The following is a 27,951-nucleotide window of genomic DNA, read 5'->3' as shown; positions in this document are numbered from 1 at the left end:
TAGTTTGTTATGTATGAATTCATTGTAAGCAGGCAGCGCTGAAGCTGGAGTCTCCTCGGCTCCCTGGGGCAGTCTACAACACCTTGTAGTACAAAGCTTTGCAACCTCTATATGCACCAGTGAAGGGAACCAACCACTGAAGCATGTTATACTGGCGTTATTGTCTCTAATGGTTTCAAGTTTTCAGAGATGCCAGGCAGCTCTTTGTTTTATACATATATATACTTCAAGGAATATTTCACTGTGTTCGGACCAGCAAAGGCCAATCTATTTCTCCATGGAGTGCTAAAACATGATAAAATATCACTTGGAACGCATTGGGAACATGTTTAACAGGCTAAAAATCTGCAAAGTCTGGCAGTTCTCAAACATTGCTACAGTACTTCGACACAATTCCTCCTATTCCTCCTATATTACTGCTTGCAAACTTTCCAATGTATCTTTCTCACCTTTTAAATGTATCAACCCAACATAATATATAAAAAGCCAAAGTATAGGAGGCCTTTTTACTGCTGCAGAATGTTGCATTCCAAAAAACATGGTTGTCACGATTCGGCTTCCAGGTAGTGGATCCTCTGTGTCAGCGAGGGATTGGCGTGGACCGTGCTAGTGGACCGTTTCTAAGAGGCTACTGGTGATCACCAGAGCCCGCCGCAAAGCGGGATGGTCTTGCTGCGGCAGTAGCAACCAGGTCGTATCCACTAGCAACGGCTCTACCTCGCTGACTGCTGAGAAGGCGTGGGACAGAAGGACTAGGCAGAGGCAAGGTCAGACGTAGCAGAAGGTTGGGGGCAGGCGGCAAGGTTCGTAGTCAGGATGAATAGCAGAAGTTCAGGTACACAGGCTTTGGACACACTAAACGCTTTCACTGGCACAAGGCAACAAGATCCGGCAAGGGAGTGCAAGGGAGGAGATCAGATATAGCCAGGGAGCAGATGGAAGCCAATAAGCTAATTGGGCCAGGCACCAATCATTGGTGCACTGGCCCTTTAAGTCTCAGAGAGCTGGCGCGCGCGTGCCCTAGAGAGCGGAGCCGCGCGCGCCAGCACAAGACAGCAGGGGACCGGGACGGGTAAGTGACCTGGGATGCGATTCGCGAGCGGGCGCGTCCCGCTGTGCGAATCGCATCCCCGACGGCCATGACAGTGCAGCGCTCCCGGTCAGCGGGACTGACCGGGGCGCTGCAGGGAGAAAGACGCCGTGAGCGCTCCGGGGAGGAGCGGGGACCCGGAGCGCTAGGCGTAACAGTACCCCCCCCTTAGGTCTCCCCTTTTCTTTGACCGGTAACTGCCTCCCCTGGGATGAGGACACCGGGAAAGAATGGAGGGTTTCCTCAACGGCAGGCAGTACAGCAGGAGTGGGAATGGGGAGGGAGGGCAGAGGGCGAAGCCTGGCACGGGGCAGTGTGACACCAGGACGGGGGCCATGAGGAGGCACTGAGGTTTGCCTGACAGGACTGGGAGGGGGGGAGAGGCACTTCCTATGGCAGACAGAGTCCCAGTTCTTGATCTCCCCGGTGGTCCAATCAAGGGTGGGGGAATGAAGCCGGAGCCATGGCAGACCGAGGAGGACCTCAGAGGTACAGTTGGGTAGGACGAAGAGCTCAATCACTTCGCGATGGGGTCCGATACACATCAGGAGGGGTTCTGTGCGGTAACGCACAGTGCAATCCAGTCTGACTCCATTGACCCCGGAAATGTAGAGCGGCTTGACGAGACGGGTCACCGGGATGCGGAATTTATTCACAAAAGATTCCAAAATAAAATTCCCGGAGGCACCAGAGTCCAAGCAGGCCACGGCTGAGAGGGAGGAGTTGGCTGAAGGAGAAATCCGCACGGGCACCGTGAGACGTGAAGAAGCAGACTTAGAACCAAGAGACGCCACACCCACGTGAGCTGGGTGCGTGCGTGCGTTTCCCAGACGTGGAGGACGGATAGGGCAATCCACCAAGAAATGCTCGGTACTGGCACAGTAAAGACAGAGATTTTCTTCCCTACGGCGATTCCTCTCTTCCTGGGTCAGACGAGACCGATCCACTTGCATGGCCTCCTCGGCGGGAGGCCCAGGCGTAGATTGCAACGGATGCTGTGGGAGAGGTGCCCAGAGATCTAAGTCTTTTTCCTGGCGGAGCTCTTGGTGTCGCTCAGAAAAACGCATGTCAATGCGGGTAGCCAAATGGATGAGTTCTTGCAGGTTGGCAGGAACCTCTCGTGCGGCCAGCACATCCTTGATGCGACTGGATAGGCCTTTTTTAAAGGTCGCGCAGAGAGCCTCGTTATTCCATGATAACTCGGAAGCAAGAGTACGAAATTGGATGGCGTACTCGCCCACTGAAGAATTACCCTGGACCAGGTTCAACAGGGCAGTCTCGGCAGAAGAAGCTCGGGCTGGCTCCTCGAAGACACTCCGGACTTCAGCGAAGAAGGCCTGGACTGTGGCTGTGGCAGGATCATTGCGGTCCCAGAGCGGTGTGGCCCAAGACAAGGCCTTTCCTGAAAGAAGGCTTACTACGAACGCCACCTTAGACCGTTCTGTAGGAAACAAGTCCGACAACATCTCCATATGCAGGGAACACTGAGACAAAAATCCACGGCAGAGTTTAGAGTCCCCATCAAATTTGTCCGGCAGGGACAAGCGGAGGCTAGGAGCGGCCACTCGCTGCGGAGGAGGTGCAGGAGCTGGCGGAGGAGATGGTTGCTGCTGTAGCAGAGGCAGAAGTTGCTGTAACGTGGCGGTCAACTGCGACAGCTGCTGTCCTTGTTGGGCAATTTGCTGCGACTGCTGAGCGACCACCGTGGTAAGGTCAGCGAGACTTGGCAGCGGCACCTCAGCGGGATCCATGGCCGGATCTACTGTCACGATTCGGCTTCCAGGTAGTGGATCCTCTGTGTCAGCGAGGGATTGGCGTGGACCGTGCTAGTGGACCGGTTCTAAGAGGCTACTGGGGATCACCAGAGCCCGCCGCAAAGCGGGATGGTCTTGCTGCGGCAGTAGCAACCAGGTCATATCCACTAGCAACGGCTCTACCTCGCTGACTGCTGAGAAGGCGTGGGACAGAAGGACTAGGCAGAGGCAAGGTCAGACGTAGCAGAAGGTCGGGGGCAGGCGGCAAGGTTCGTAGTCAGGATGGATAGCAGAAGTTCAGGTACACAGGCTTTGGACACACTAAACGCTTTCACTGGCACAAGGCAACAAGATCCGGCAAGGGAGTGCAAGGGAGGAGATCAGATATAGCCAGGGAGCAGATGGAAGCCAATAAGCTAATTGGGCCAGGCACCAATCATTGGTGCACTGGCCCTTTAAGTCTCAGAGAGCTGGCGCGCGCGCGCCCTAGAGAGCGGAGCCGCGCGCGCCAGCACAAGACAGCAGGGGACCGGGACGGGTAAGTGACCTGGGATGCGATTCGCGAGCGGGCGCGTCCCGCTGTGCGAATCGCATCCCCGACGGCCATGACAGTGCAGCGCTCCCGGTCAGCGGGACTGACCGGGGCGCTGCAGGGAGAAAGACGCCGTGAGCGCTCCGGGGAGGAGCGGGGACCTGGAGCGCTAGGCGTAACAATGGTGCTATGCAAATAAGAAACTTTTGCATAAGGAATTGCTATGTGCATATATCTTTGCCAAGACATCTTGAATCGGCTGTTCCTACCTTGTCAAATTGCTTTTTCTGGCCTGTTTGCAGCTGCAGGAGGTAGTGCCGAAAGCAGCCGAGCCAGGGAAGTTACAAATTTGTGTAACTCCCATTGACTTTAATGTGACTCACACAAATGGTGTAGCTATGTTGTTTAGGTAAATCACAGAGTTCTGTAAACAGAGTCCAATATCACCGTGGAGGGATTTTTTTTGTGTGGATTTCCATCTTTACAAAGGGTAAAATCCAGTATGTGGCAAATCAATAGCATAATCCACCGGGAACACAAACATTTGTGCAGTAGATTATTGGCAAAACAATCCTTCCGTGTCTAAATATAACCTTAATTTGACATGTTAGCCGGACAAAAAGATGCAACATATCAACTTAAATCCTACTTCTTGTACCCTTAATGTCATGGAAATTTGGGTCATGTAATAAAAGTATGAAGATAAAGATGAAGAAATCTTGAATCCATCCTTTATTGACTAAGATTCAGGCCCCACAACTACTCTTTACCCCTTTCCCTATAACCGTCCACCCAACTACCCAAACAATACCCTCTCAAGAACAAGAGCACACAAGATGTGGTAAAATGAGCGGCCTTCTTGAGACAAGAACCACCACCAGGAGGCCTATTCCAGCTAAGACAACAAAATCAGCTTTTAAATAATCACTTCTCCATATCTTGTCACAACACTCAGAATACCTAAAAACTACCTCTAAGGACCCTTTAACCTGCCACTAAGGGACAACACCCAAGGGGAGCCAACCAATATTACCCAACGTCAAGTATCCTGACAAATGCAGAGATCACGGGGGACCCACTGCTGGGGACCCCCGTTATCTCCTTGCCAGCAGTGGCAGCGTCTGGAACACGGAAGCTTTCAGCATCCGCGTTTGTGACATCACGCCATGCCCCCTCCATTCATATCTATGGGAGGGGGCATGATGGCTAGCATGTAACCGTCACGCCTCCTCCCATAGAGGTGAATGGAGGGGGCGTGGCCACCGGCATCGCCTGTCATCGGACACAGCAGAGTTCGCTCTGTGCAGCGATTGACAGGGGGCCGCAGCAGAGATTGCCGAGGTCCCCAGCAACAGGACCCTCGTGATCTAACATCTTATCCCCTATCCTTTGGATAGGGGATAAGATGTTTGCAGCAGAGTACCCCTTTAACCCTTCTTTATAGCTCCTCCCCTTCAGCACACAGTTAAGGGGTTTTCAGTAGCAAAGATAGCAGGTAAAGCTTAGAATTTAGGACTGTTACAGTATTGAAGGCCTGGTTTTGAATCTGAACAGAGGTAACATCTACATTGAGTCTGCAAAGGCCCATTTACATGGGCGATTATCAAGCCAATAAGTGTTCCTAGGAGTGCTCACTCCTAATATTTGGGGACACCAGAAGAGGTGCATGCACAGAACTCACCAAAAGGAGGCAGAAAATTAGATTTCACAGGGTAGGGTTATGAATATTCATAAGGTGGGCAAGGCAGAAGAAGAAGCAGGCTGGATGTCAGGGTTCACTTGAGGCTTGGGAACGCCCTGAGTGCACCAAGCCATCTGATTAGTATATTAGGAAAAACAGGCATGTAGAACAGGGGAGCCATGAAAGGAAAACACTTGTCATTAGTGTTACCTCTATTACAAGTCTCTACAACAGGTTAGTGCAAGTGATGCTCATGACAGAATCCCTTTTAGTGCAAGCAACATAATATAGATATAGTTGGAAAGTGGAGAATAGGGAATGTGCATGGTTTATGTGAGTTATTTCAGGTGACAGGTGTCATTATACAAAATGTTAGGAAGAATTTTTCTGCTTTTCATTGACCTTTCATATAGATGTCATATACCTGTGGTTTTATTGTTACTGTTGAATATTCTTTTAATAACAAAAAGATAATTGTATGATACCTATGTAAACAGTAGAAAGCAAACACTGGGTTTCACGTTTGTTGTAGATAAGTAAAAAAAAAAAATCTTGAAAGTAGAAAATCGTTTGATGACACAATACTAAAGAAAATGAAATATTTACAAAATAATTTACCAGGATTGTTAATGTCTGTTTTGAATCATCATTTATAGATTTCATTTTGTTTTGAATTTATGTCATTTATGAGGATTTCTTGGAGCATGAAGAGCTGGAATTTGATGATGGGGACATATATTGTGTCGCTAATACAACATGTACTGTAGCACAGTAGGTATAATTTACTATTGTAAACCCGACATGTTTTGTCAGGTTGTGCACCAGATTCTGTCGCATTGCGCCAGAAATTCTGTCTGCGCCAGATTTTGCGCCAAAATAAAAAATAAAAAAACAACTAACTCAGCATTTTGCTAAGAAAACCTGAAAAAGCGGCGTGTCCGCTGGGAAAGGGGGCGTGGTCTCCGAAAGGGGGCGTGTTCCCGACATTTTCACAAAAACCCAACATCTTTACTAAGGTTTCCACATAAAATGAGGAAAACCTTACAGATCAGAACATGTGTAAAAAAAACAAAGTGTAGGGGAAGTGGAAAATGTAGGGAAACCTTAGTAAATACCGTGAAAAATTAAATTGTAGGGAATTAAAACCCACAAAGAAACCTACACTCCCCTCTTAGTACATGAAGGCCAATATGTCCAGAAAAAAAAAAAAGAAAAAAAGAGTTGAGTATTCAGTCTTACCAGACAATTCTCCCAGTTTTCTTGCAGTCTCTGCCTCCATATCTCTTTATCATTTGTGTGTGTCCTTTCTTGGAATAGATGAGACTCTCCTCTTATTACAAGTTCATCCTCCGCCGGCCCTTTGTTCATATAAAATGTATGCACGTGTTAAAAGAATAAACAGCTGAAAGGTATTCATCTGCTTACAGTAATAATAGGGAAACATTACATGGTTTGGGTTGAGTGGATAAACATTTTAGTAAGGCTTTAGCAAATGCTTTTTGCAGATAAGAGGTTTCTTACTTTACCTTCTCTCACTCTAGGACAACGAATTTGAGTCCCCTGTACATCATGTTCTTTCAACTTGTGCCAAGTTAGATATTTGAACGCATCACATGGAAGCTTTAAATGCGGAGAAGAAAGAGAGCTAATTATGTTTTGAAGTGTTTTCATGTGCATTCACGGAACACTTGAAAATGATTAAACCACGGAAAGCAACACCTTGAAATCACCAAAGTCACAGAAGGACAATTGAGATTAAATATGCAAGTAAAAGTTATAGTACCTCTGTTGTGATTTAAAGAAAAACTATCGCAGCATTCCATGTGTGCATCCTTATGGCATTTCACATAAATCAACCTGCAAACCCCTTATATGTGGTTGGAGACTTTAAAATAGGTTGTGAAACTATCACTTACTCTTCGAACTAGACTCTGTGCCATCTTAACACGGTGACATAACACGCAGACCGAATGCATGAGCTTAGTACAACCTTCGTCTATTTTCTATTCATTCATATTTTGTATACTATGTAATATTACCATAACAAAAGGTTTAAGGAGAACACAAGATACACAAACATATTAATAATGGCTTCTTCTTACCATTCCCTATTCCATATTAATTGTAAGCTCCCCGTAATTAATGTATCTTGTACATGCTGTTTTATCTGTCCGTAAAACACTATCTTTCTTAAAACAAAGTTTTGCTCCATTGCTGTTATTTCCAGCCAGGCCTGGGCTGTCGATATATATGTTAGTAGCAGATACTTTTTATGTCCTTGATAGGGGACCTCCATGGATTAGGCTTGATCTTTCAGCACATATCACAGATGCTTTAATGGATTGAGATCTGAGGAATTTGTAGGCCTAGTCAACACCTTGAACTCGTTGTCATTTAAAGGACAATTGTAGTGCAAGACTTTTAGATATTCCTGTGCCTAGGCCTCAAAAATAAACAAAATAAACTTTAACTCACCTTCCTACATTCCCCCATTGGTCTGGTACATGCCTCACGGTCCAGCGGTGCTAACCTTATTCAACTTCCTGGGGACGGGGATGCCGCAGAGCCATGGGCGTATCACCGTCCGCAGCGATGTCCCGCCCCGGCCGGTGATAGGATGAGAGCATTGTCATGTAAGGAGCTCTGGCCGGCTCCTTACATGACAGTGGGCTCAGCCTATCACCGGCCATGGCGGGACATCGCTGCGGACGGTGATACGCCGATGGCTCTGCAGCATCCCCATCCCAGGAAGTTGAATAAGGTTAGCACCGCTGGACCGTGAGGCCTGTACCAGACCAACGGGGGAACGTAGGAAGGTGAGTTAAAGTTTATTTTGTTTATTTTTTAGGCCCGGGCACAGGAATATCTAAAAGTCTTGCAATACAGTTGTCCTTTAAGTGCTAGTAGAAATACTCAATAAAATCTTCCATTTTGGAATGCATCATCCAGATTTGACTGTTCACTTGCAGCCTAATATGTCCCACTGATTGACAGGTATAATGATAGGTATATCACATCAGAAAAACAGAAGAATGCTAATATACTATGAAAGTTCAGAGATATTGTCTCAGGCTTCTCTCTGGCATGTGCATTGAAATTTCAGTGTACCCTGCAGTGTCAAACAAGATGGTACTTAGCGATTTTATTTATATTTTCGACATATGTCTGCTGTCTGCAAATTAAATGTCGAAAGGTTTTCTAATGTTTAATCAACAGTACTCTTGGGACGCCTGTTTACTACATTTCAGCTATTTGTAAGGAATGAAGGGGAAATGAACCAAGAACTGAAGTAAATATGAAGAGGACACTTGCCCTGTGCCCACCAGGCCTTCCGCTAAACTACTCATACTAGTGACTAGATAATGCTGCCTAATTATATGGTCAAGAAAGGGCACCAATGTGGTAGTTACCCTTGGTTTCTTTAAGTGGCGCCATGTTGGGGTAATCTTTAAAGCAAGACACACAGAAACAGATGTATCATTAGGCAGAACAAGCTTGTGTTTATAGACAGCTGAGGTTGACATGTGGCTTAAAATAACTCTATAAACGGCACAAAATATGTTGTAATACACATCATCTCAAAATGTGTCCCATTTTCAGGATCATAGCCCGAGACCTTTGCTGCTTTTGCTTACATATTAACATTCATATAAAGTATTTGTGCACAGTTAAATAAGCTCCAGCACAATATATTAAATGTTATTGCATTTGATGATATGCACATTGGATATTTAACATAATCTATCAATGTGAAGCAATTTTACTCAACAATAAGAGCAGGACAGCAAGGAGACACAAAGCGGCCCACCTAAGGGTGTAGCTAAAGGCTCTTGGGCCTTGGTGAAAAAGTTCAACTTCACCCCACCACCATGTATGTTGTCTATATGCCAGGTGACCACAGCCTGTCTGCAGCGTTCGGCTGTATCGCTTGAGGAAGGTATCATAAGAAAAATAACTAGGAGTAGCTGTTGTGACCCATTGAAATAGTTACAGCAGCCAGGCCAGTTGTTATAGTAGTAAAAAAAACAGGAGTAGAAGCCCCAAGATGATTGTTTTGACCTAACTACCCTAAAAGATATACTTTGTGGCAGCATACAGCACACAGCTCTATGTATGATAATACACCTCTAAACATTACAGTAGCATGTAATACCAGCTCTACACAGCGAAATGTAACCACACCATAGTAAAGGGGGCTGTGCCATGAACAATATGTATATGTATTACCAATTTACAGGATTGGAAACAAAGGCATGATCAGTGGGGGGGGGGGGGGGGGGGGGAGGTCTAACTACTGGGACCCCCAATGATCACAAGAATTATGGTCCCCTGTCTAAATGTAGCATGTACGCTCCACGCTCCAGAAAGTTAAACAGATTTGTAAATTACTTCTATTAAAAAATCTTAATCTTTCTAGTACTTATTAGCTGCTGAATACTACAGAGGAAATTCTTTTCTTTTTGGAACACAGAGCTCTCTGCTGACATCATGACCACAGTGCTCTCTGCTGACATCTCTGTCCATTTTAAGAACTGTCCAGAGTAGAAGAAAATCCCCATAGCAAACATATGCTGCTCTGGAGAGTTCCTAAAATGGACAGAGATGTCAGCAGAGAGCACTGTGGTCATGATGTCAGCAGAGAGCTCTGTGTTCCAAAAAGAAAACAATTTCCTCTGTAGTATTCAGCAGCTAATTAGTACTGGAAGGATTAAGTTTGTTTAATAGAAGTAATTTACAAATCTGTTTAACTTTCTGGCACCAGAAAGTTAAAAAAAAAAAAAAAGTTTTCCACCGGAGTACCCCTTTAAATTTGTTACCACCACTATATTAAAATGGGGGATAGATAATAAGTTCTGTTCATGGCTAAACCCTTCAAATCCATTGACTTACAGGTGACAATTTCTCAACTCAATCACTTTTTTCCTCTTTTCTTTCTAGATCCTAACCACTCTTTATTATGCTGCTACCCTCATTGGCCCCACAGAGTAATAGTGGTCCCCATTGGTGGCCAAACCAGTCACAGTGCCCTCTTTAAGCCCCAAAAAGCAATAGTGTCCACTTTCATGCCCCCTTGCAGCAAAAATATTGCAGCACACCTATCACAAAAAAAGGATCTCTTCTTTGTTTCACAGTAATAGTGCCATTCTTGCCAGCTCCTTTTACCTCAAAGGCAGGATGTCTGTGACTGAGCCCATCATCCCCATCTCAGTTCTTGACATTGTTTAAATACAAATGTTATATGTAAAGGCTGTTACTTATTTGCATTATGGTAACCAAGTATTTGGGCCTCATTGTACAAAAAGTACAAGCCTAAACTGCTGGCCTACTTCCACTGCAGGTGCTGTGTCATGGAAGCATTGGCCATCATGCACCATGTTACAGTCTGCAGATATTAAAGCTCTAAGGTCTACTTGGCACTTGTAGTTTAGGTTATTGACTTGTCTGGAGCCGTCTAGAGCATTAGAGCTCTGATAGGGCAGCAAGGAGGCAGGTAAGGGCCCTCTAGTCATCCTCTCAGCGTATTGGGACGCCGCAATTTCTCCACTGTGGTCCTAATAAGTTGAGCAGCCGAGATAAGTTTTTTTTAAACATTTTGAACACAGCAATTAACTTTGATCGCGCCATCTAAAGGGTTTAAGTTGGGCATCACTGCGAGCAGTGATGTCCGGCATTAGCCACAGGTCCCTGATAGCTGTCGGGACCATCCCGCTATAATGTGCCCTCAGCTCCTGAGCATGCGTGATAAAAGGGGAGCGGGCACATGTACACCCTGCATCGTCTAGAGGTTAATATTTGGCCCAATGGTCATGTGGATTTGTATTGGTCAATCAAAATGTGTACTAAACTGGTTAATATTTGTTAGCCGCAATATATCAAGACTATAGGGTGTGGGGGAGGGGGTATCGGTATCATGACCCAAAATTTCTGTGCACAATGTATCAGCACGTCATTACGTAAATTTGCACAAATGATAAGGAGTGCCTGAGTAACACTTAAAAGAGTGAAAACCTTACAGAGATTAGTGAGATGCACTGACTAAAAGAAAGAAGGTAGACTGCTGTCCCAGGTAGATTTTAAATCAAGTTTTAATGATACCGCAACTGTATCAGTGCCAAAAAAAAACCGCATAATAATGTTTGTCAGGATAAATGGCTAAAATACACAAAAAACTCAGCCTCCACAACAATTTCCAACAAAGAAATGAAAATATGTACGGCCATAAGGTCCAGTTGGAGGTAATTTTCTATCCCAGTAACTAAATTGACAGTGATACTATCCTTTATAAAGAAGGTTTATTTTACCAGTATATACTTTATATTACTAGAACACTAGGATATAGAAACAAAATTTAAATGTAAATTGTACAAACAGACCTAGAGGGGAAGTTTTCTGTGGTTATGGAATAGAGATTGCATTCAGCTAGAGATGAATACAGAATAAAGTAACGAGATGTTTAGCGGCTGTGCATGGCCCATGTCATTATAAGTATACATATGGAAATGGGAAAAATACTCACTGGAGAAGAGATGCCGGAATCACGGCTCTGCTGCAATACTCGCCTGGTTCTTGACAAGACTGGTAAAGATGTGTTGGTTTCGCTTAGTTCAGAGCAGTGCGATGAATAGGATTTAGAGAAACTGTTACTGCTTGTGTTCACACCTGAGGAGCTGAAGAGATAATATTATAAGCAGAGCATGGAAATCACAAGCTATGCTTCATTTCAACATTATATTCCTAGTCAACAGGCTTGTCTCTCAGACAGATGTCAGCCTCCGCTAATGCATAATATTTCATCTCAACAAGCACATAATTTGAAAAGTATAAGCTACTGGAGAAAATGGAAGCTGAAAACTGTCTTTTCCAAGCCCTGTTATTTATTCCTGAAATTTGTAATAGAAAAGGACCATGGTTTCCTGCTGCATGAGGTTATGAATTGATCAAACATGACTGACAATTGCCGTGGCTCCTCAGTGCAGAATACGCCCCCCCCCCCCCCATCTTGTCATTGACAATACTGCTGTCCTCTGATATGGCAGAGAAGCCTTTGGACCATCTCAGGCTCCAGGGCTTACTCTTATGTGGTAGACCTTGGGCCCACTTTGGTACCAGAACCTTGGTATAATTGGAACCTCAGCATCCAGTATATCTATACCACTGTGCAGAATGTTACATTGAAATACTCAAAGGAAGAGATGCACATAGAAAGATAAATGTGTGTTTTAGTTGGTATTTGACACTATAACTACCCGTGTTTCCCCGAAAATAAGACAGTGTCTTATATTTATTTTTCCTCAAGAAGACACACTATGGCTTATTTTCTGTTGCTGGTTGGTGCTGGGTGAGGGAGACCCACAGTGCTGAGTAAAACGGCAGCAACAGCTTTATTCTTCTCCCTAGGGACCCACAAAGCAGAACTTTCTGTTCCTCACTTCACTGAGGAGACTTTTACTTTCACTTTCTGTCTCCCTCTATGCCTCGATTGGCAGCACGAACAGAAGGACCGGAGCCCGACAGGGGGAGCCGACCTAGTTGATGGGGCTGCCGACACCTCTCCGGTCACAAGATAGCAGCTGTCACGATGGGGCAGCCTGTCTTCTTTACACCGGTATTTCTCCACACCAGTATGCTTAGCCACGTCTATCACTATGTCTTATTTTCGGGGTATGGCTTATATTATGCCAATGCTTAGAAATTCTGCTACGGCTTATTTTATGGGTATGTCTTATTTTTGGGGAAACATGGTATGCAAATGTACTGACCCAACCTCTTCAATAGATCCTAATACTTTTTAATATACAGTCCAGATACTCAAGCAATCCTTCCCTATAGTGGTTCCGTGTCTATACGTTTTTTTCTCATATCCTATTTTATTTTTACTGCTCTATAGAACAGTTACACATTATTTCTGAAAAATATTGTTAGTGAAACTGACAAATATCTAAAATGCCCACAAATTTAAATGAGGAGAAAGATTAGGATAGGAATGTTTAATATAAAATTATTCCCAGCATAATAGACTAAGGTAAAACCCTGATGTATTTCAGAAGTAATCTATTTCCATAAAAGGTACAAACTGATTTGCAGGTTGTAGCGGAGTGAAGAGCATAATGGGCACCTCACTACGGGCTTAGGCTCAAATGTGGCTGATTTTCTTCTGGAAATTTCAGAGGACACTATAACTCCTGTTGCTTTATTTAACATTATGTACTGCCTGCATGGAAATAGACCAAAGTAGATAATAAAACATAAAAAAGTATACTTTTCATTGACAGGTTACAATTCTGTCTATGTAAATCTTGTTCCAGAAGATTACATTTATGATGTTCCAGGAGTTGAGAGGCCACCAATGCCCTAATCTCTATAAATAGAAATGCCTCTAGTGTTCAGCTTCAGATTTATGTTATACACATTGATTTTAATACAGTAAGAGATAGGGACGGCACTCACCAGTAAGCTTTTCTTCTTTATTACTTCACAACATCACAAAGCAGGTAGGAGCAGGAATGGCACAGGGCAGAAAAGCTTAATGGTGAGTGCTGTCCCTATCTCTTACTGTATTGGATTATACACATGCCTTGACTGAGTACCACCTGTCACAGTGTCTTACTATCCGGACCACAGCTCAACTTACTCCTCCTGATTGTGTGAACTCATCCCCGAGGTCCTTAGTGCCGGCTTCATCTGTGTCTACCCTTGGCTACACATTGATTTTAGTTCTGGTTTCCTTAATTACAGAAAAAAACAAGCCAGAGCGGATCAGAACTGAAGTGTTGGGATTCCATTGCTCAGGGCATCTAACATGTCTGTATTTAGTGGGCTGCCTCATTATATTTTTCAGATACCGAGGTTGTATTGAACTTTTCTCATCTCCCACATAGCCAGATATGTCTTGGATAAGCCTCTGGATTGAAGCCACCTCAATTTCTTCATACAAATAAGGCTTAAAGGGATACTACTGTGGAACACTTTTTTTTTTAATCAACTGGTGCCAGAAAGTTAAACAGATTTGTAAATTAACAAAAAGAAAAATAGCCAGCACAACTACCTAATACACGGGTGTACGCTGCTGTGGCAAATACAGGAGGTATTTTAATTTAAATTTTTCACAGGGGGTATTTTAATTTAAATTGATAATGGATCCAGCATGTCACCCAGTCAGAGGCTATATGCCCAGTAGAGGTGAGTGTTATGAGTGTTAGGCTCAGAATGTGTGTTAGGGTCCCATCCGAAATGAGGCCACCTCCCCGTGGTGGATGGGGGACACGTTTTGATCAAAAAGTGCGCTAAGAGCCTCCATTTTTTTACCAAGTGTGCTGCTGCAATCCTCTTTTTTTGTATACTCTGTATTTGCAACAGCATCATGCACCCGTGTATTAGGTAGTTGTGCTGGCTATTTTTCTTTTTGTTTTTTGGCAACTTAGGGGGAATGGCAACCTCTGTAGCCATGCACCCCTCCCCTTTTTCACAGGAGATATTTTAATTTAAATTGATAATGGATCCAGCATGTCACTCAGTTAGAGGCTATATGCCCAGTAGAGGTGAGTGTTATGAGTGTTAGGCTCAGAATTTGTGTTAGGGTCCCATTCGAAATGAGGCCACCTCCGCGTGATGGATGGGGGGGGGGGAACGTTTTGATCAAAAAGTGCGCTAAGAGCCTCCATTTTTTGACCAAGTATGCTGCTGCAATCCTCTTTTTTTGTATACTCTGTATTTGCCATAGCAACGTGCACCCGTGTATTAGGTAGTTGTGCTGACTATTTTTCTTCTTCTTTTGCAACTTAGGGGGAATGGCACCCTCTGTAGCCGTGCACCCCTCCAATTTTTCACAGGAGGTATCTTAATTTAAATTGATAATGGATACAGTATGTCACCCAGTCAAAGGCTATGTGCCCAGTAGAGTGTTATGAGTGTTAGGCTCAGAATGTGTGTTAGGGTCCCATCCAAAAGGAGACCACCTCCGCGTGGTGGATAGGGGGACATGTTTTGATCAAGAAGTGTGCTAAGAGCCTCCATTTTTTGACCAAGTGTGCTGCTGCAATCCTCTTTTTTTTCTATACTCAAGATTTGTAAATTACTTCTATTAAAAAATCTTAATCCTTCCAGTTCTTTTTAGGGGCTGTATTCTACCGAGGAAAGGCTTTTCTTTCTGGATTTCTCTTCTGTCATCACGAGCACAGTGCTCTCTGCTGACACGTCTGTCCATTTTAGGAACTGCAACAACCTAAAAGAGAGTCCAAGAATTGGCTCTAACAGAAATAAATAAAAAGGGGTCTATTGGAGAGAGAGACCAAATAATAACCCACAAATACGCCACCAAGGTGTAACCCTTGAGCCCAAATAAATGTGAATTACAAATAATTAATAATTAAAAATATATATAATTTTATTAGATACAAGGACATGTATTAAAATATGCATATAGGACGGAACAAATAATATACAATCAGTGTAAGTACATTAATAAAAATTCATCTCAAATTTACAACAATTAATAGTAATAAAAGCAGGAAAGAAGAGGGTGGAGTCCGTATAGGTAGAGTATAAAAATATAAATATATAATTGAGCCGGTAGAGCAGGTATATATAACAAAATAAATATATACTATCTTCTGTTATCACTGATAGTCAGTACGTTGCACTTTGCCTTGCTATGCACTCTGTGATTCATTTTTTCACTTTTGCAGTGAATGTTTTTTGTTTGCAAGCACTTGCATTTCACCACAACTCCTCCCTCTTCCTCCCTTTTGTCTTCTGGCAGCTTGGGCCACAGTAGCTGTGCTGGGTCCTTGTTTACAATTTTTTGGACCCTACCACTTTTTATATCTATATATTTATTTTGTTATATATACCTGCTCTACCGTCTCAATTATATACTTATATTTTTATACTCTACCTATACGGACTCCACCCTCTTCTTTCCTGCTTTTATTACTATTAATTGTTGTAAATTTGAGATGAATTTTTATTAATGTACTTACACTGATTGTATATTATTTGTTCCGTCCTATATACATATTTTTAATACATGTCCTTGTATCTAATAAAATTACATATATTTTTATTTATTAATTATTTGTTATTCACATTCATTGGGGCTAAAGGGTTACGCCTTGGTGGCGTATTGTAGGTTATCATTTTAGGAACTGTCCAGAGCAGCATATGTTTGCTATGAGGATTTTCTACTGCTCTGGACAGTTCTTAAAATGGTAAGAGGTGTCAGAAAAGAGCACTGTGGTCGTGACAGAAGAGAAATCCAAAAAGAAAAGCATTTCCTCTGTAGTATACAGCACCTAAAAAGTACTGGAAGGATGAAGATTTTTTTAATAGAAGTAATTTACAAATCTGTTTAACTTTCTGGCACGTTGATTTAAAAAGAAACGTGTTCCACAGTAGTACCCCTTTAAAGGGAAACGGACAGGCCCCATAATTTGAATGCAGAGCAGCTTTGCTGCGCAATGAAGATTGGCACAGATGAGGGGGGCTGGGAAAAGCACATAACCTCCATTGCGCAGCAAAGCTTCTCTGCATTCAAGCTACTGGGGGCCATAACGTCTTAAGTACTGGACAAATTTCTGTAACTGACCCCTCATTCTATTTCTGTTCATCTGCACTATAATTCAGTTTATTGGATATAGTGCAGATGAACAGCCTTTTAGTTTCCCATTAATCATTGCCTAAACATTATACATCATTCTAACACGCTTATTTCTGCTATAGTGCTACTTTTGTGTTCAGCATCGTGGTACAGAGATAATAAACAGTCACATCAGTTGCAATGAAGCCCATCATCTAAATTCACTACTTCATAGAAAGCAGATGAAAGATTGCAGAGTGCCTGAGGGACAGCATGTCCAATGGAGTGGTCTTAAAAGGGTATTCAAGGAAAAAACATGTTTTTATATCAACTGGCTCCAGAAGGTTAAACAGATTTGTAAATTACTTCTATAAAAAAAAAATCTTAATCCTTCCAATAATTATCAGCTGCTGAAGTTGAGTTGTTCTTTTCTGTCTGGCAACAGTGCTCTCTGCTGACATCTCTGCTTGTCTCAGGGACTGCACAGAGTAGAAGAGGTTTGCTATGGCTACTCTGGACAGATCCCAAAACTGGTGTCATCAGAGAGCACTTAGACAGAAAAGAACAACTCAACTTCCACAGCTCATTAGTACTGAAAGGATTAAGATTTTTTTTTATAGAAGTAATTTACAAATCTGTTTAACTTTCTGGAGCCAGTTGATATTTAATTTTTTTTTCCTGGATAACCCCTCTAAATCGTACTATCTATCTATCTTCTGCTCCCTTCTTCTCTCTCATTCTGCACTGCTGCCTCCATGTTTCCTAATGATATGCAAATGATGGCTGGACACAGATGTGGAATGTAAGGTAATCAAGATTGGTAATTAAATTATTATTTGGTAACTGTAAGATTTACCGAGAGGTATACAGTACACTTTGCTGGTACTATTATATACTGCAGATTTTCTGCGTACAAACATTTCTTACTTTCTTGTTTTGGGCAGCAGAAAAGCTAGAATAATCCCTGCCTATCATTATATTTAGAGATGAGCGAATTTTGGAAAAAATCGATTCGGCAGCATGAGGAGACCATACAGTGGCTGAATGACACAGCGTGGAGGTGGCGGCAGCATGAGGAGAACATATAGTGGCTGAATGACACAGCGTGGAGGTGGCGGCAGCATGTGGAGACCATATAGTGGCGGAAGGAAAACGCGTGAAGATGGAGGCAGCATGAAGAGACCATATAGTGGCTGAATGACACAGCATGGAGGTGGCGGCTGCATGAGAAGAACATATAGTGGCTGAATGACACAGCCTGGCATTGGCGGCAGCATAAGGAGACCACATAGTGGCTGAATGACCCAGCATGGAGGTGGGGGCAGCATGAGGAGACATATAGTACCTGAATGACACAATGTGGAGGCGGCGGCAGCATGAGGAGACCATATAGTGGCTGAATGGCACAGCATGGAGGTGGCAGCACCATGAGGAGACAATATAGTGGCTAAATGGCCCAGCGTGCAGGTGGTGTCAGCATGAGAAGACCATATAGTGGCTGAATTACACAGCGTGGAGGTGGCGGCAGGATGAGGTGAACATATAGTGGCTGAATGACACAGCCTGGAGTTGGCGGCAGCATAAGGAGACCACATAGTGGCTGAATGACCCAGCGTGGAGGTGGGGTAGCACGAGGAGACCATATAGTTCCTGAATGACACAGCATGGAGGTGGCGGCAGCATGAGGAGACCATATAGTGGCTGAATGACACAGACTGGAGGTTGTGGCAGCATGAGAAGAACATAGAGTGGCACAATGACAGAGCATGGAGGTGGCATCAGTATGAGAAGACCATATAGTGGCTGAATGACACAGTGTGGAGGTGTCGGCAGCATGAGGAAACCATATAGTGGCTGAATGACCCAGCGTGGAGGTGGCGGCAGAATGAGGAGACCATATAGTGGCTAAATGACAAAGCCTGGAGTTGGCAGCAGCATATAGTGGCTGAATGACACAGCCTGGAGTTTGTGGCAGCATGAGGAGAACATATAGTGGCTGAATTACACAGGCTGGAGGTGGCGGCAGCATGAGGAGACCATATAGTGGCTGAATTACACAGCGTGGAGGAAACGGCAGCATGAGGAGAACATATAGTGGCTAAATGACCCATCGTGCAGGTGGTGGCAGCATGAGGAGACCTTATAGTGCCTGAATGACACAGCGTGGAGGTGGCGGCAACATGAGGAGAGCATATAGTGGCTGAATGACACAGCCTGGAGGTGGCGGTAGCATGAGAAGTACATAAAGTGGCTAAATGACACAGCCTGGAGTTGGCGGCAGCATTAGGAGACCACATAGTGGCTGAATGACACAGCCTGGAGTTGACGGCAGCATAAAGTGGCTGAATGATACAGCCTGGAGTTTGTGGCAGCATGAGGAGAACATATAGTGGCTGAATTACACAGCCTGGAGGTGGCGGCAGTATGAGGAGACCATATAGTGGCTAAATTACACAGCGTAGAGGTAACGGCAGCATGAGGAGAACATATAGTGGCTGAGTGACCCAGCATGCAGGTGGCGGTAGCATGAGGAGAACATATAGTGGCTGAATGACACAGCGTGGAGGTGGCGGCAGCATTTGGAGACCATATAGTGGCGGAATGACAACACGTGAAGATGGCGGCAGCATGAGGAGACCATATAGTGGCTGAATGACACAGCATGGAGGTGGCGGCAGCATGAGGAGAACATATAGTGGCTGAATGACACAGCCTGGAGTTGGTGGCAGCATAAGGAGACCACATAGTGGCTGAATGACCCAGCATGGAGGTGGGGGCAGCATGAGGAGACCATATAGTGCGTGAATGACACAGCGTGGAGGTGGCGGCAACATGAGGAGAGCATATAGTGGCTGAATGACACAGCCTGGAGGTGGCGGTAGCATGAGAAGTACATAAAGTGGCTAAATGACACAGCCTGGAGTTGGCGGCAGCATTAGGAGACCACATAGTGGCTGAATGACACAGCCTGGAGTTGACGGCAGCATAAAGTGGCTGAATGATACAGCCTGGAGTTTGTGGCAGCATGAGGAGAACATATAGTGGCTGAATTACACAGCCTGGAGGTGGCGGCAGTATGAGGAGACCATATAGTGGCTAAATTACACAGCGTAGAGGTAACGGCAGCATGAGGAGAACATATAGTGGCTGAGTGACCCAGCATGCAGGTGGCGGTAGCATGAGGAGAACATATAGTGGCTGAATGACACAGCGTGGAGGTGGCGGCAGCATTTGGAGACCATATAGTGGCGGAATGACAACACGTGAAGATGGCGGCAGCATGAGGAGACCATATAGTGGCTGAATGACACAGCATGGAGGTGGCGGCAGCATGAGGAGAACATATAGTGGCTGAATGACACAGCCTGGAGTTGGCGGCAGCATAAGGAGACCACATAGTGGCTGAATGACCCAGCATGGAGGTGGGGGCAGCATGAGGAGACCATATAGTGCGTGAATGACACAGCGTGGAGGTGGCGGCAGCATGAGGAGACCATATAGTGGCTGAATGACACAGCGTGGAGGTGGCAGCAGCATGAGGAGACCCTATAGTGGCTAAATGACCCAGCGTGCAGGTGGCAGCAGCATGAGGAAACCATATAGTGGCTGAATTACACAGCGTGGAGAAGGCGGCCACATGAGGTTAACATATAGTGACTGAATTAAACAGCCTGGAGTTGGCGGCAACATAAGGAGACCACATAGTGGCTGAATGACCCAGCATGGAGGTGGGGGCAGCACGAGGAGACCATATTGTGCCTGAATGACACAGCTCGGTGGTGGCGGCAGCATGAGGAGTACATATAGTGGCTAAATGACACAGCATCGAGTTGGTGGCAGCATGAGGAGACCACAAAGTGGCTGAATGACGCAGCATAGAGTTTGCGGCAGCATGAGAAGAACATAGAGACCCCTGACTTAGATGTACGCACAGGTTACACTTAAAGGGGTTATCCAGGAATAGAAAAACACAGCTACTTTCTTTTAAAAACAGCTCCCCGTCTGTCTCCAGGCTGGGTGTGGTTGTGCAGCTCAGTTCCATTGAAGTGAATGGAGCCAAGTTGTAAAACCCCACACAACCTGGAGACAGACGTGGAGCTATTTTTGAAACAAATTAGCTGTGTTTTTCTATTCCTGGATAACCCCTTTAATAGAGGACAATATGCTTTTTGTGCTCTGCTCACCTAACTGGCTGGCTACAATTAGCTTTTAAGTTGTTGTACACACCAGTGTTGCCGCACACAGTCACTGTGTACTACACCCAAAATTGCAACAAACACTGGACTGGAACGTGAATCGCTGCTGGACAAATGCTTTTCTGTGCAACACACACTGCTGTCTGTCCTTCTCTCTCTCTGCAATAAATGGCTGAAGTGACTGCCGCAAGATGGCTGCCGATTATATAGGGCTGTGACATCACAGGGGTGGCTGGGTGGCATGCTGCATGTGATTTAGGGTCATTCCCCGACCCTTGTTCCCTCCTTCCCAGGATTCCTTGCCCCATGTCCTCACATGTGGATCCGCCATTTTAGATGCCCTGGAGCCTGGAGCGCACTAAATGGAGTTTAATTAAGCTAATTGCGTGATCAAATTGAGGCGATATTCACATTCGTAGCGAATCGTATTTTTCCTGAAATTCATAATGAACTCGGATTCGTCAGATTCAATTCGCTCATCCCTAATTATTTTGTGTATACGAACATCTAAACAATAAGCAAATGTTTCCCTTTGTCAGATGCCAGCACTGCAAGACAACAATCCTAGCCAAATGTAATCTTTTGTTGTGTGTAAGCAGCCATGTCTGGGTAAGGAGAAGCTGGCAGCACCACTCTTCAATGGGATTACCAACTGCAACTCCTGAAAAATATCTGCCTTAATTGTTTATATATGTAAAGGACATATGATGTGCAGAACATTTATCCTCTTCTTCCTCTATACTTAGTTGTTATGTGTTGCGATCCTGCATATGATAAGGCTGGCCCTGCTGGAGATCTGAGGGCATTTGCACAACACGGGAAAGAGAACCAGTGCACTTTAGGGCTAGGGAATGCCCCCAGTGCACCAAGACCCTCATTTACATACTAGAATTTGTAAACGTATCTCGAGAATGGGGACACATAGGAGGATAAAGTAACCCCAATTATGGTCAGCATCAACTGCCCAACAGACAATACCAGCAGGTTAGTGGGGGGTGAAGCTGCTAACACGTTCCATTTAAGAAGATTGTCCAGGTGCCACTTCTGCCTACTTCTGGCCTCACCATGCAAACAAATATAATACACATACACACCTTTATTTACTCTTGCACAACATTTATCTACCCCTTAGTCTTTCTCCGAAAAATCCAATTGAAATAAAATCTAGTACTCAGAGGAGTTTCCAGTCTCCTGTTTCGGTCATATACAGGGAAGTGCATTTCTTCTTCATTCTAAAATGTTTAGATATTTTGTATTTCGGCCGCAGCCTTTCAAGTCTTTGTGACTGTGATAAATAGAGTACTCGACTCTTCCCAACTACAGCAATACAATAGTTTCTGTCCTGTACTCCAGCATGCATTTTTCATAAGCGTCCTCTTTAAAGTGAATGTCTACTAACCTATGCAAATAATGTGATCTATGAGATTAGACTGGCCATGTAAACCTTCAACATTGCTATTGTTGATCTGCTTTCAGTCCGCGCTCTTTGTACGTTTACATTTTATAGCTGAGTGTTTCCCGTGTAAAGACAGACAAAGAATTTCCCAACCATAATCTACATTCATTGCTGTTATAAGTCGTATGATATAGGCTTTCCAACAAGTATTAGTGATTGCATTCAGGAGTCACACAATTAGAAGGCAACGTATGGCGCTGTTGTGCATTTGGTGTCAAATTATACGTAATGCAGATTTTATTATACACGTTTAATGTTACATTATTTCAAGGCCATTCTGAATGAGACGTAATGGAATTGCATAGCTCAAAATGATAACATTGTATTTTTACATTCCAGGGAGCAATTAGCTGTTATTAAGGATAATGCTGCTCGCAGGGCCAGGCCATACAAAATAGATTTAGCTGTAAAATAAAAACTTCATTCCAAGGACTTTTAAATGGTGCTTGAACTGAAGAAATTATTTCAATCTATTTCCAAAGGCACTTCAATCTGCCCGTGTAAAAACCCTCCTAAATACACTGCCATCTAAAGTTTAAGGTTAATTTAATTAGATCGAACATTCAATTAAAGAGACAATTTTTTCTATTCATTTCAGCCACTATCAGCTGTTCAGGTCTCTGCAAAAGACACTTAATCCCGTAACAGTAGATTGTCTTTCATTTGCTTTCCCATTTGATGGAAGCAAAATAAGAACATCTCCCTGTACTCTCTTTCTTACCTTTCTGACATGTCTCCTTCCTTTACTTTGTATCCCTCAATGTGATATTCATTTGCAGAACTTCTTTGTCCTTTGTGCTCACCATAGCGGACCCGCTGCTACCGGCATTGTACAATGACTGTGGGATCTTTAGGAAGACTCCATGGATCTAGTTTCCCCAGGGAGAATATCTGTTACTTGGTAACATACCGTCATTTCCGTTGTCCAGAGAGCCATGTGTCTTCTTATCAAAGAATTCATCATTGTTTGCTCAAGCATTCAGCTAGTAGTACCCGAGCACTGCCACCTGTGCAGGTTGGTAATAGAAAACAGGCACATAAAGTATATACCTCTATTATTAATAGTGTAAATGCAGAACAAACTCTATATCCATGGCCTTCTATTATATTCACGTCTTTTAGAGAAAGGAGCCAACAGTATATCAGAATTCAATGGTTGGCCCTCAGCACCCCAATCTGACATTGGATAGATAGATAGATGGGGGGGGGGGAGAGAGAGAGAATGACAGAGAGAGACAGAGGGAAAGAAAGAGAGAGACAGAAAGATATTGTACTGTACTCTATTAGTTTGGCACTCCTGAAATTTTGGCACCCCTGACATTTTCAAAAAATGAAGTATTTCTCACAGAAAAGGATTGCAGTAACAAATGTTTTGCTATACACATGTTTATTCGCTTTGTGTGTATTTGAACTAAACCAAAAAAGGGAGGAAAAAAAGCAAATTGGACATAATGTCACACCAATCTCCAAAAATGATCTGGACAAAATTATTGGCACCCTTTCAAAATTGTGGATAAATAAGATTGTTTCAAGCATGTGATGCTCCATTAAACTCACCTGGGGAAAGTAACAGGTGTGGGCAATATAAAAATCACACCTGAAAGCAGATAAAAAGGAGAGAAGTTCAACTAGTCTTTGCATTGTTTGTCTATGTGTGCCACACTGAGCATGGACAACAGAAAGAACTGTCTGAGGACTTGAGAACCCAAAAAATATCAACAATCTCAAGGTTACAAGTCAATCTCCAGAGATCGAGATTTGCCTTTGTCCACAGTGCGCAACATTATCAAGGAGTTTGCAACCCATGGCACTGTAGCTAATCTCCCTGGGCATGGACAGAAGAGAAAAATAGATGAAAGGTGTAAATGCAGGATAGTCTGGATGGTGGATAAGCAGCCCCAAACAAGTTCCGAAGATATTCAAGCTGTCCTGCAGGCTCAGGGAGCATCAGTGTCAGTTCAAACTATCCATCAACATTTAAATGAAATGAAACGCTATGGCAGGAGACCCAGGAGGACCCCACTGCTGACACAGAGACATAAAAAAGAAGGACTACATTTTGCCAAAATGAACTTGAGTAAGTCAAAATCCTTCTGGGAAAACATCTTGTGGACAGATGAGACCAAGATAGAGCTTTTTGGAAAAGCACATCATTCTATTGTTTACTGAAAATGGAATGAGGCCTACAAAGAAAAGAACACAGTTCCTACAGTGAAATATGGTGCAGGTTCAATTATGTTTTGGGGTTGTTTTGCTGCCTCTGGCACTGGGTGCCTTGAATGTGTTCAAGGCATCTTGAAATCTGAGGATTACCAACGGATTTTGGGTCGCACTGTACAGCCCAGTGTCAGAAAGTTGGGTTTGTGTCCGAGATCTTGGGTCTTCCAGCAGGACAATGACCCAAACATACATCAAAAAGCACCCAGAAATGGATGGCAACAAAGCGCTGGAGATTTCTGAAGTGGCCAGCAATGAGTCCAGATCTAAATCTCATTGAACACCTGTGGAGAGATCTTAAAATTGCTGTTGGGAAAAGGCCCTTCCAATAAGAGAGACCTGGAGCAGTTTGCAAAAGAAGAGTGGTCCAACATTCCGGCTGAGCGGTGTAAGAAGCTTATTGATGGTTATAACTGATTTCAGTTATTTTTTCCAAAGGGTGTGCAACCAAATATTATGTTAAGGGTGCCAATAATTTTGTCCAGCCCATTTTTGGAGATTGGTGTGACATTATGTCCAATTTGCTTTTTTCCCTCCCTTTTTTGGTTTAGTTCCAATGCACACAAAGGGAATAAACATGTGTATAGCAAAACATGTGTTACTGCAATCCTTTTCTGTGAGAAATACTTCATTTTCTCATATACATTTACGACCATGACTGTATATGAGAGAAAGTGAGAGAATGGTAAAAAGAAAATTAGAAAAGAGCAAGTAGGGGGGACAAGATGAATGCAAGAGCAAGTTGCCCTATGCAGAATGTACATAAAATAGATACACCACAGAAATTCATAATTATGAAATTGATTGCAAAAAGATCATATTTTATGCATGTGAAAATAAAATTATTAAAAGTTGAAGAAATTGCAGATAATGCATATCTAAAAGATAAATGAAGTACATGATGTATGAGTAAGCAATGTGTAATGCCAATGAATGACAGAATGCATGTGGTGTAGCAAGAATGTGCTCATAAACATAAAATAGCAGCAAAAAACACAAAACACTGCAACAAATGCTTGATAAGCCAAAATAATGAAGATGTGAAGTGGCAGTATGAAAAAAAAAAATGAATGTGTAATTGAGTGGAAAAAATTGATGTGCAAATAAGCGAATAATTAATTATGTAAACAGGATGAACCCCACAATAGGCCAAACAGTATGCTAACTAAAACAAGACAGACAACTCTCCGTAGTGTGACAACGTTTAACACCAGGATTGTTATAGTAAAAGTGGCGCTTACCACATAGCATTACACTCCACCAAGTGTAACTATGGAGCAAAGTAGTAATTTGAGTGCCTGCAGCCGCTCCACGTCCAACCTCAAACATAAAAGCCAAAATTTCCTCCAATGTGGCGACGAGATTGAGAGGCACTTGACACACAGAATAAAGGTATCTCAAGGTTAATCACCCATGATGCAACGTGTTTAACAGTAAAACTGCTGCATCAGGCATTATGCCTGATGAAGCAGTTTTACTGAGCAACACGTTGCATCATGCTTGATTAAACTTGAGATCCCTTTAGTCTGTGTGTCCAGTGCCTCTCAATCTCGTCGCCACGTTGGAGGAAATTTTGGCTTCTAAACAGTATGCTAGGCCAATGTTTAGATGACATATAAATGATGAATATAATCTGCTACATAAAATAACTGCAGAATGCACTTGGTTGTGCAAAAATATACATGTTAACATTGATGTATAGCAATAGTGCAGATTTATAGGTCAGATATGTGATGGAAAACTTCATATAAGATAGGGCCAGGGACTATATTCAGAATATTGGGCAGACTAGATGGACCACATGGCTCTTATCTGCCGGCTGTCAACACATTCTTTGTTTCTATATTTTAAGACCACCCACTGGACACCTAAGCATAGAAAGAAGTCCAGTGGGTGGTCTTTTCAGTGGTTTACAGCTATCTCTGTATGCAGAGTCATATAGGAAAGATTGTCAAACACTGGGTAGGACAGCCCACTGGACTTCTAGGCAGAGAAAAGGTGCTGGGGGCCCCCACGATCTCTTCTGTTGCATCCCAGACATCTGGTGCACGGAGCGAACTTTGCTCCATGCCGGATGACTCTCGATGTGGGGCAGTGGCTCGTGAGGTCACAGTCACGCCTCGCTCGTGACATCATGGCCATGCCCCCTCAATGCAAGTGTATGGGAGGGGGCATCATGAGCAGGGCGCAGCCATGACTTTACGAACCTCCAGGTGCAGCAGGGAGATTGCGGGGGTCCCCCACGATCAGACATTTTATCCCCTTTCCTTTGGATAGGGGATAAGATGTCTAGGGGTGGTGTACCCCTTTAAGCATACCAGTATTTTGCTTTTGGAACCCAACAAGGGGCCTACAAAGAAATCATAGGGTCCCATAGCAAGACTTAGTATGGGCTCTATCCCCACAGAGAGCCCCGAAAAATTTACTAATCTTTTATTAAGTTAATTTTCACAGTTTTTTTTCTAATAGATCCTAACAGAAAAGGCTCTGTTATTAATGATGCACAGAACAAGCAGTGTGTCACGTAATACATTTAATAACAAAGGGTACACTAAGTTGGAGAATCTGGCCAAGGTTAAATCTCCAGGTGAGACTTTTTCCAACTCTTTTCCTAGTGTATATGTTTTTCAGTTAAAAATACTAAATTAATTGGTAAGACTATGATGCCCAGTTTTAGAACACTTTCCAATGCTTTTACACTAAACAATTGGCAAAAATGTACTATAAAATGTCCTCATAAATCCCTGCCTCCCGTCATATAGTGCGCAATAAAGCTGGGTGTCTGTAGCTAGGACACAGGCTAGGTTTACATCAGCATTGTACTCTGACCTGTTTAGGGTCCACTTAGATTCTTTTTTTTTGTGCCAAACAGACCCTGAACAGATCAGAGCACAACGGACACTGCCAGATCCCGACAGATCCCTTTGACTTTCAATGAGTTTCCTTCAGGAGACAGTTGTGTCGCAGAAATAGAGCAGAGTAAAAATATACTGCTTGCAGTATTTTTTTCTCTGCTAAAGTCCCGTAGTTTGAAGGGACTCAGCAAACAGAGCTCCTCTGAAGGGACTTCAATGCTGGTGTGAACTAAGCCTAAGGGGAGATTAGTGTTCCAGAATTTATACAGCTACTATTGTATACATATTAGCTCTCCTCCAGAAAGAAGAAAGCTCTCTCAAGCTAAAAAATTGGAGTTTCATCTATTAGGAACAGTCCCTTTTTTTTATTGAAAATAAGTTTATTAGCATCAAACAGCATTACACATACATACCATGTACTGCAACGCAGGTTAGGAAGCAGCGCAGAATAAATTGATTGAATTATCATACATAGCATGACAGGTGTCCCCACACTATACATTATCCACATGCTACACTAACATTGCACACATTATAAAACAAAGTGAAACAGTTAAGCAGTACTGTCACGCACCTGGATGCGGATGTCACGGAG

At 43.5% G+C, this 27,951-nt stretch overlaps 1 protein-coding gene across 1 annotated transcript in view; it reads right to left on the bottom strand.

Moving 5' to 3' along the window:
* The window catches only part of LOC130360643 (dynein axonemal assembly factor 11-like), a 46,031-nt gene that overhangs the window by 9,357 nt on the left and 8,723 nt on the right, over positions 1–27,951 (bottom strand). The window contains exons 2-5 of the mRNA XM_056563195.1: positions 23,006–23,291; positions 11,575–11,725; positions 6,584–6,677; positions 6,297–6,415 (exon numbers count right to left, since the gene is read on the bottom strand). Of these exons, the coding sequence (XP_056419170.1) occupies positions 6,297–6,415; positions 6,584–6,677; positions 11,575–11,725; positions 23,006–23,016 (375 nt within the window). The 5' untranslated portion in view covers positions 23,017–23,291. The remainder of the gene's footprint in view (positions 1–6,296; positions 6,416–6,583; positions 6,678–11,574; positions 11,726–23,005; positions 23,292–27,951) is intronic.

The sequence above is a fragment of the Hyla sarda genome, chromosome 3 (assembly GCF_029499605.1).
Source record: "Hyla sarda isolate aHylSar1 chromosome 3, aHylSar1.hap1, whole genome shotgun sequence".
Classification (NCBI taxonomy): Eukaryota; Metazoa; Chordata; class Amphibia; order Anura; family Hylidae; genus Hyla; species Hyla sarda.
The sequence above is the reverse complement of the archived record's forward strand: the minus strand, read 5'-3'. Positions and strand labels throughout refer to the sequence as shown.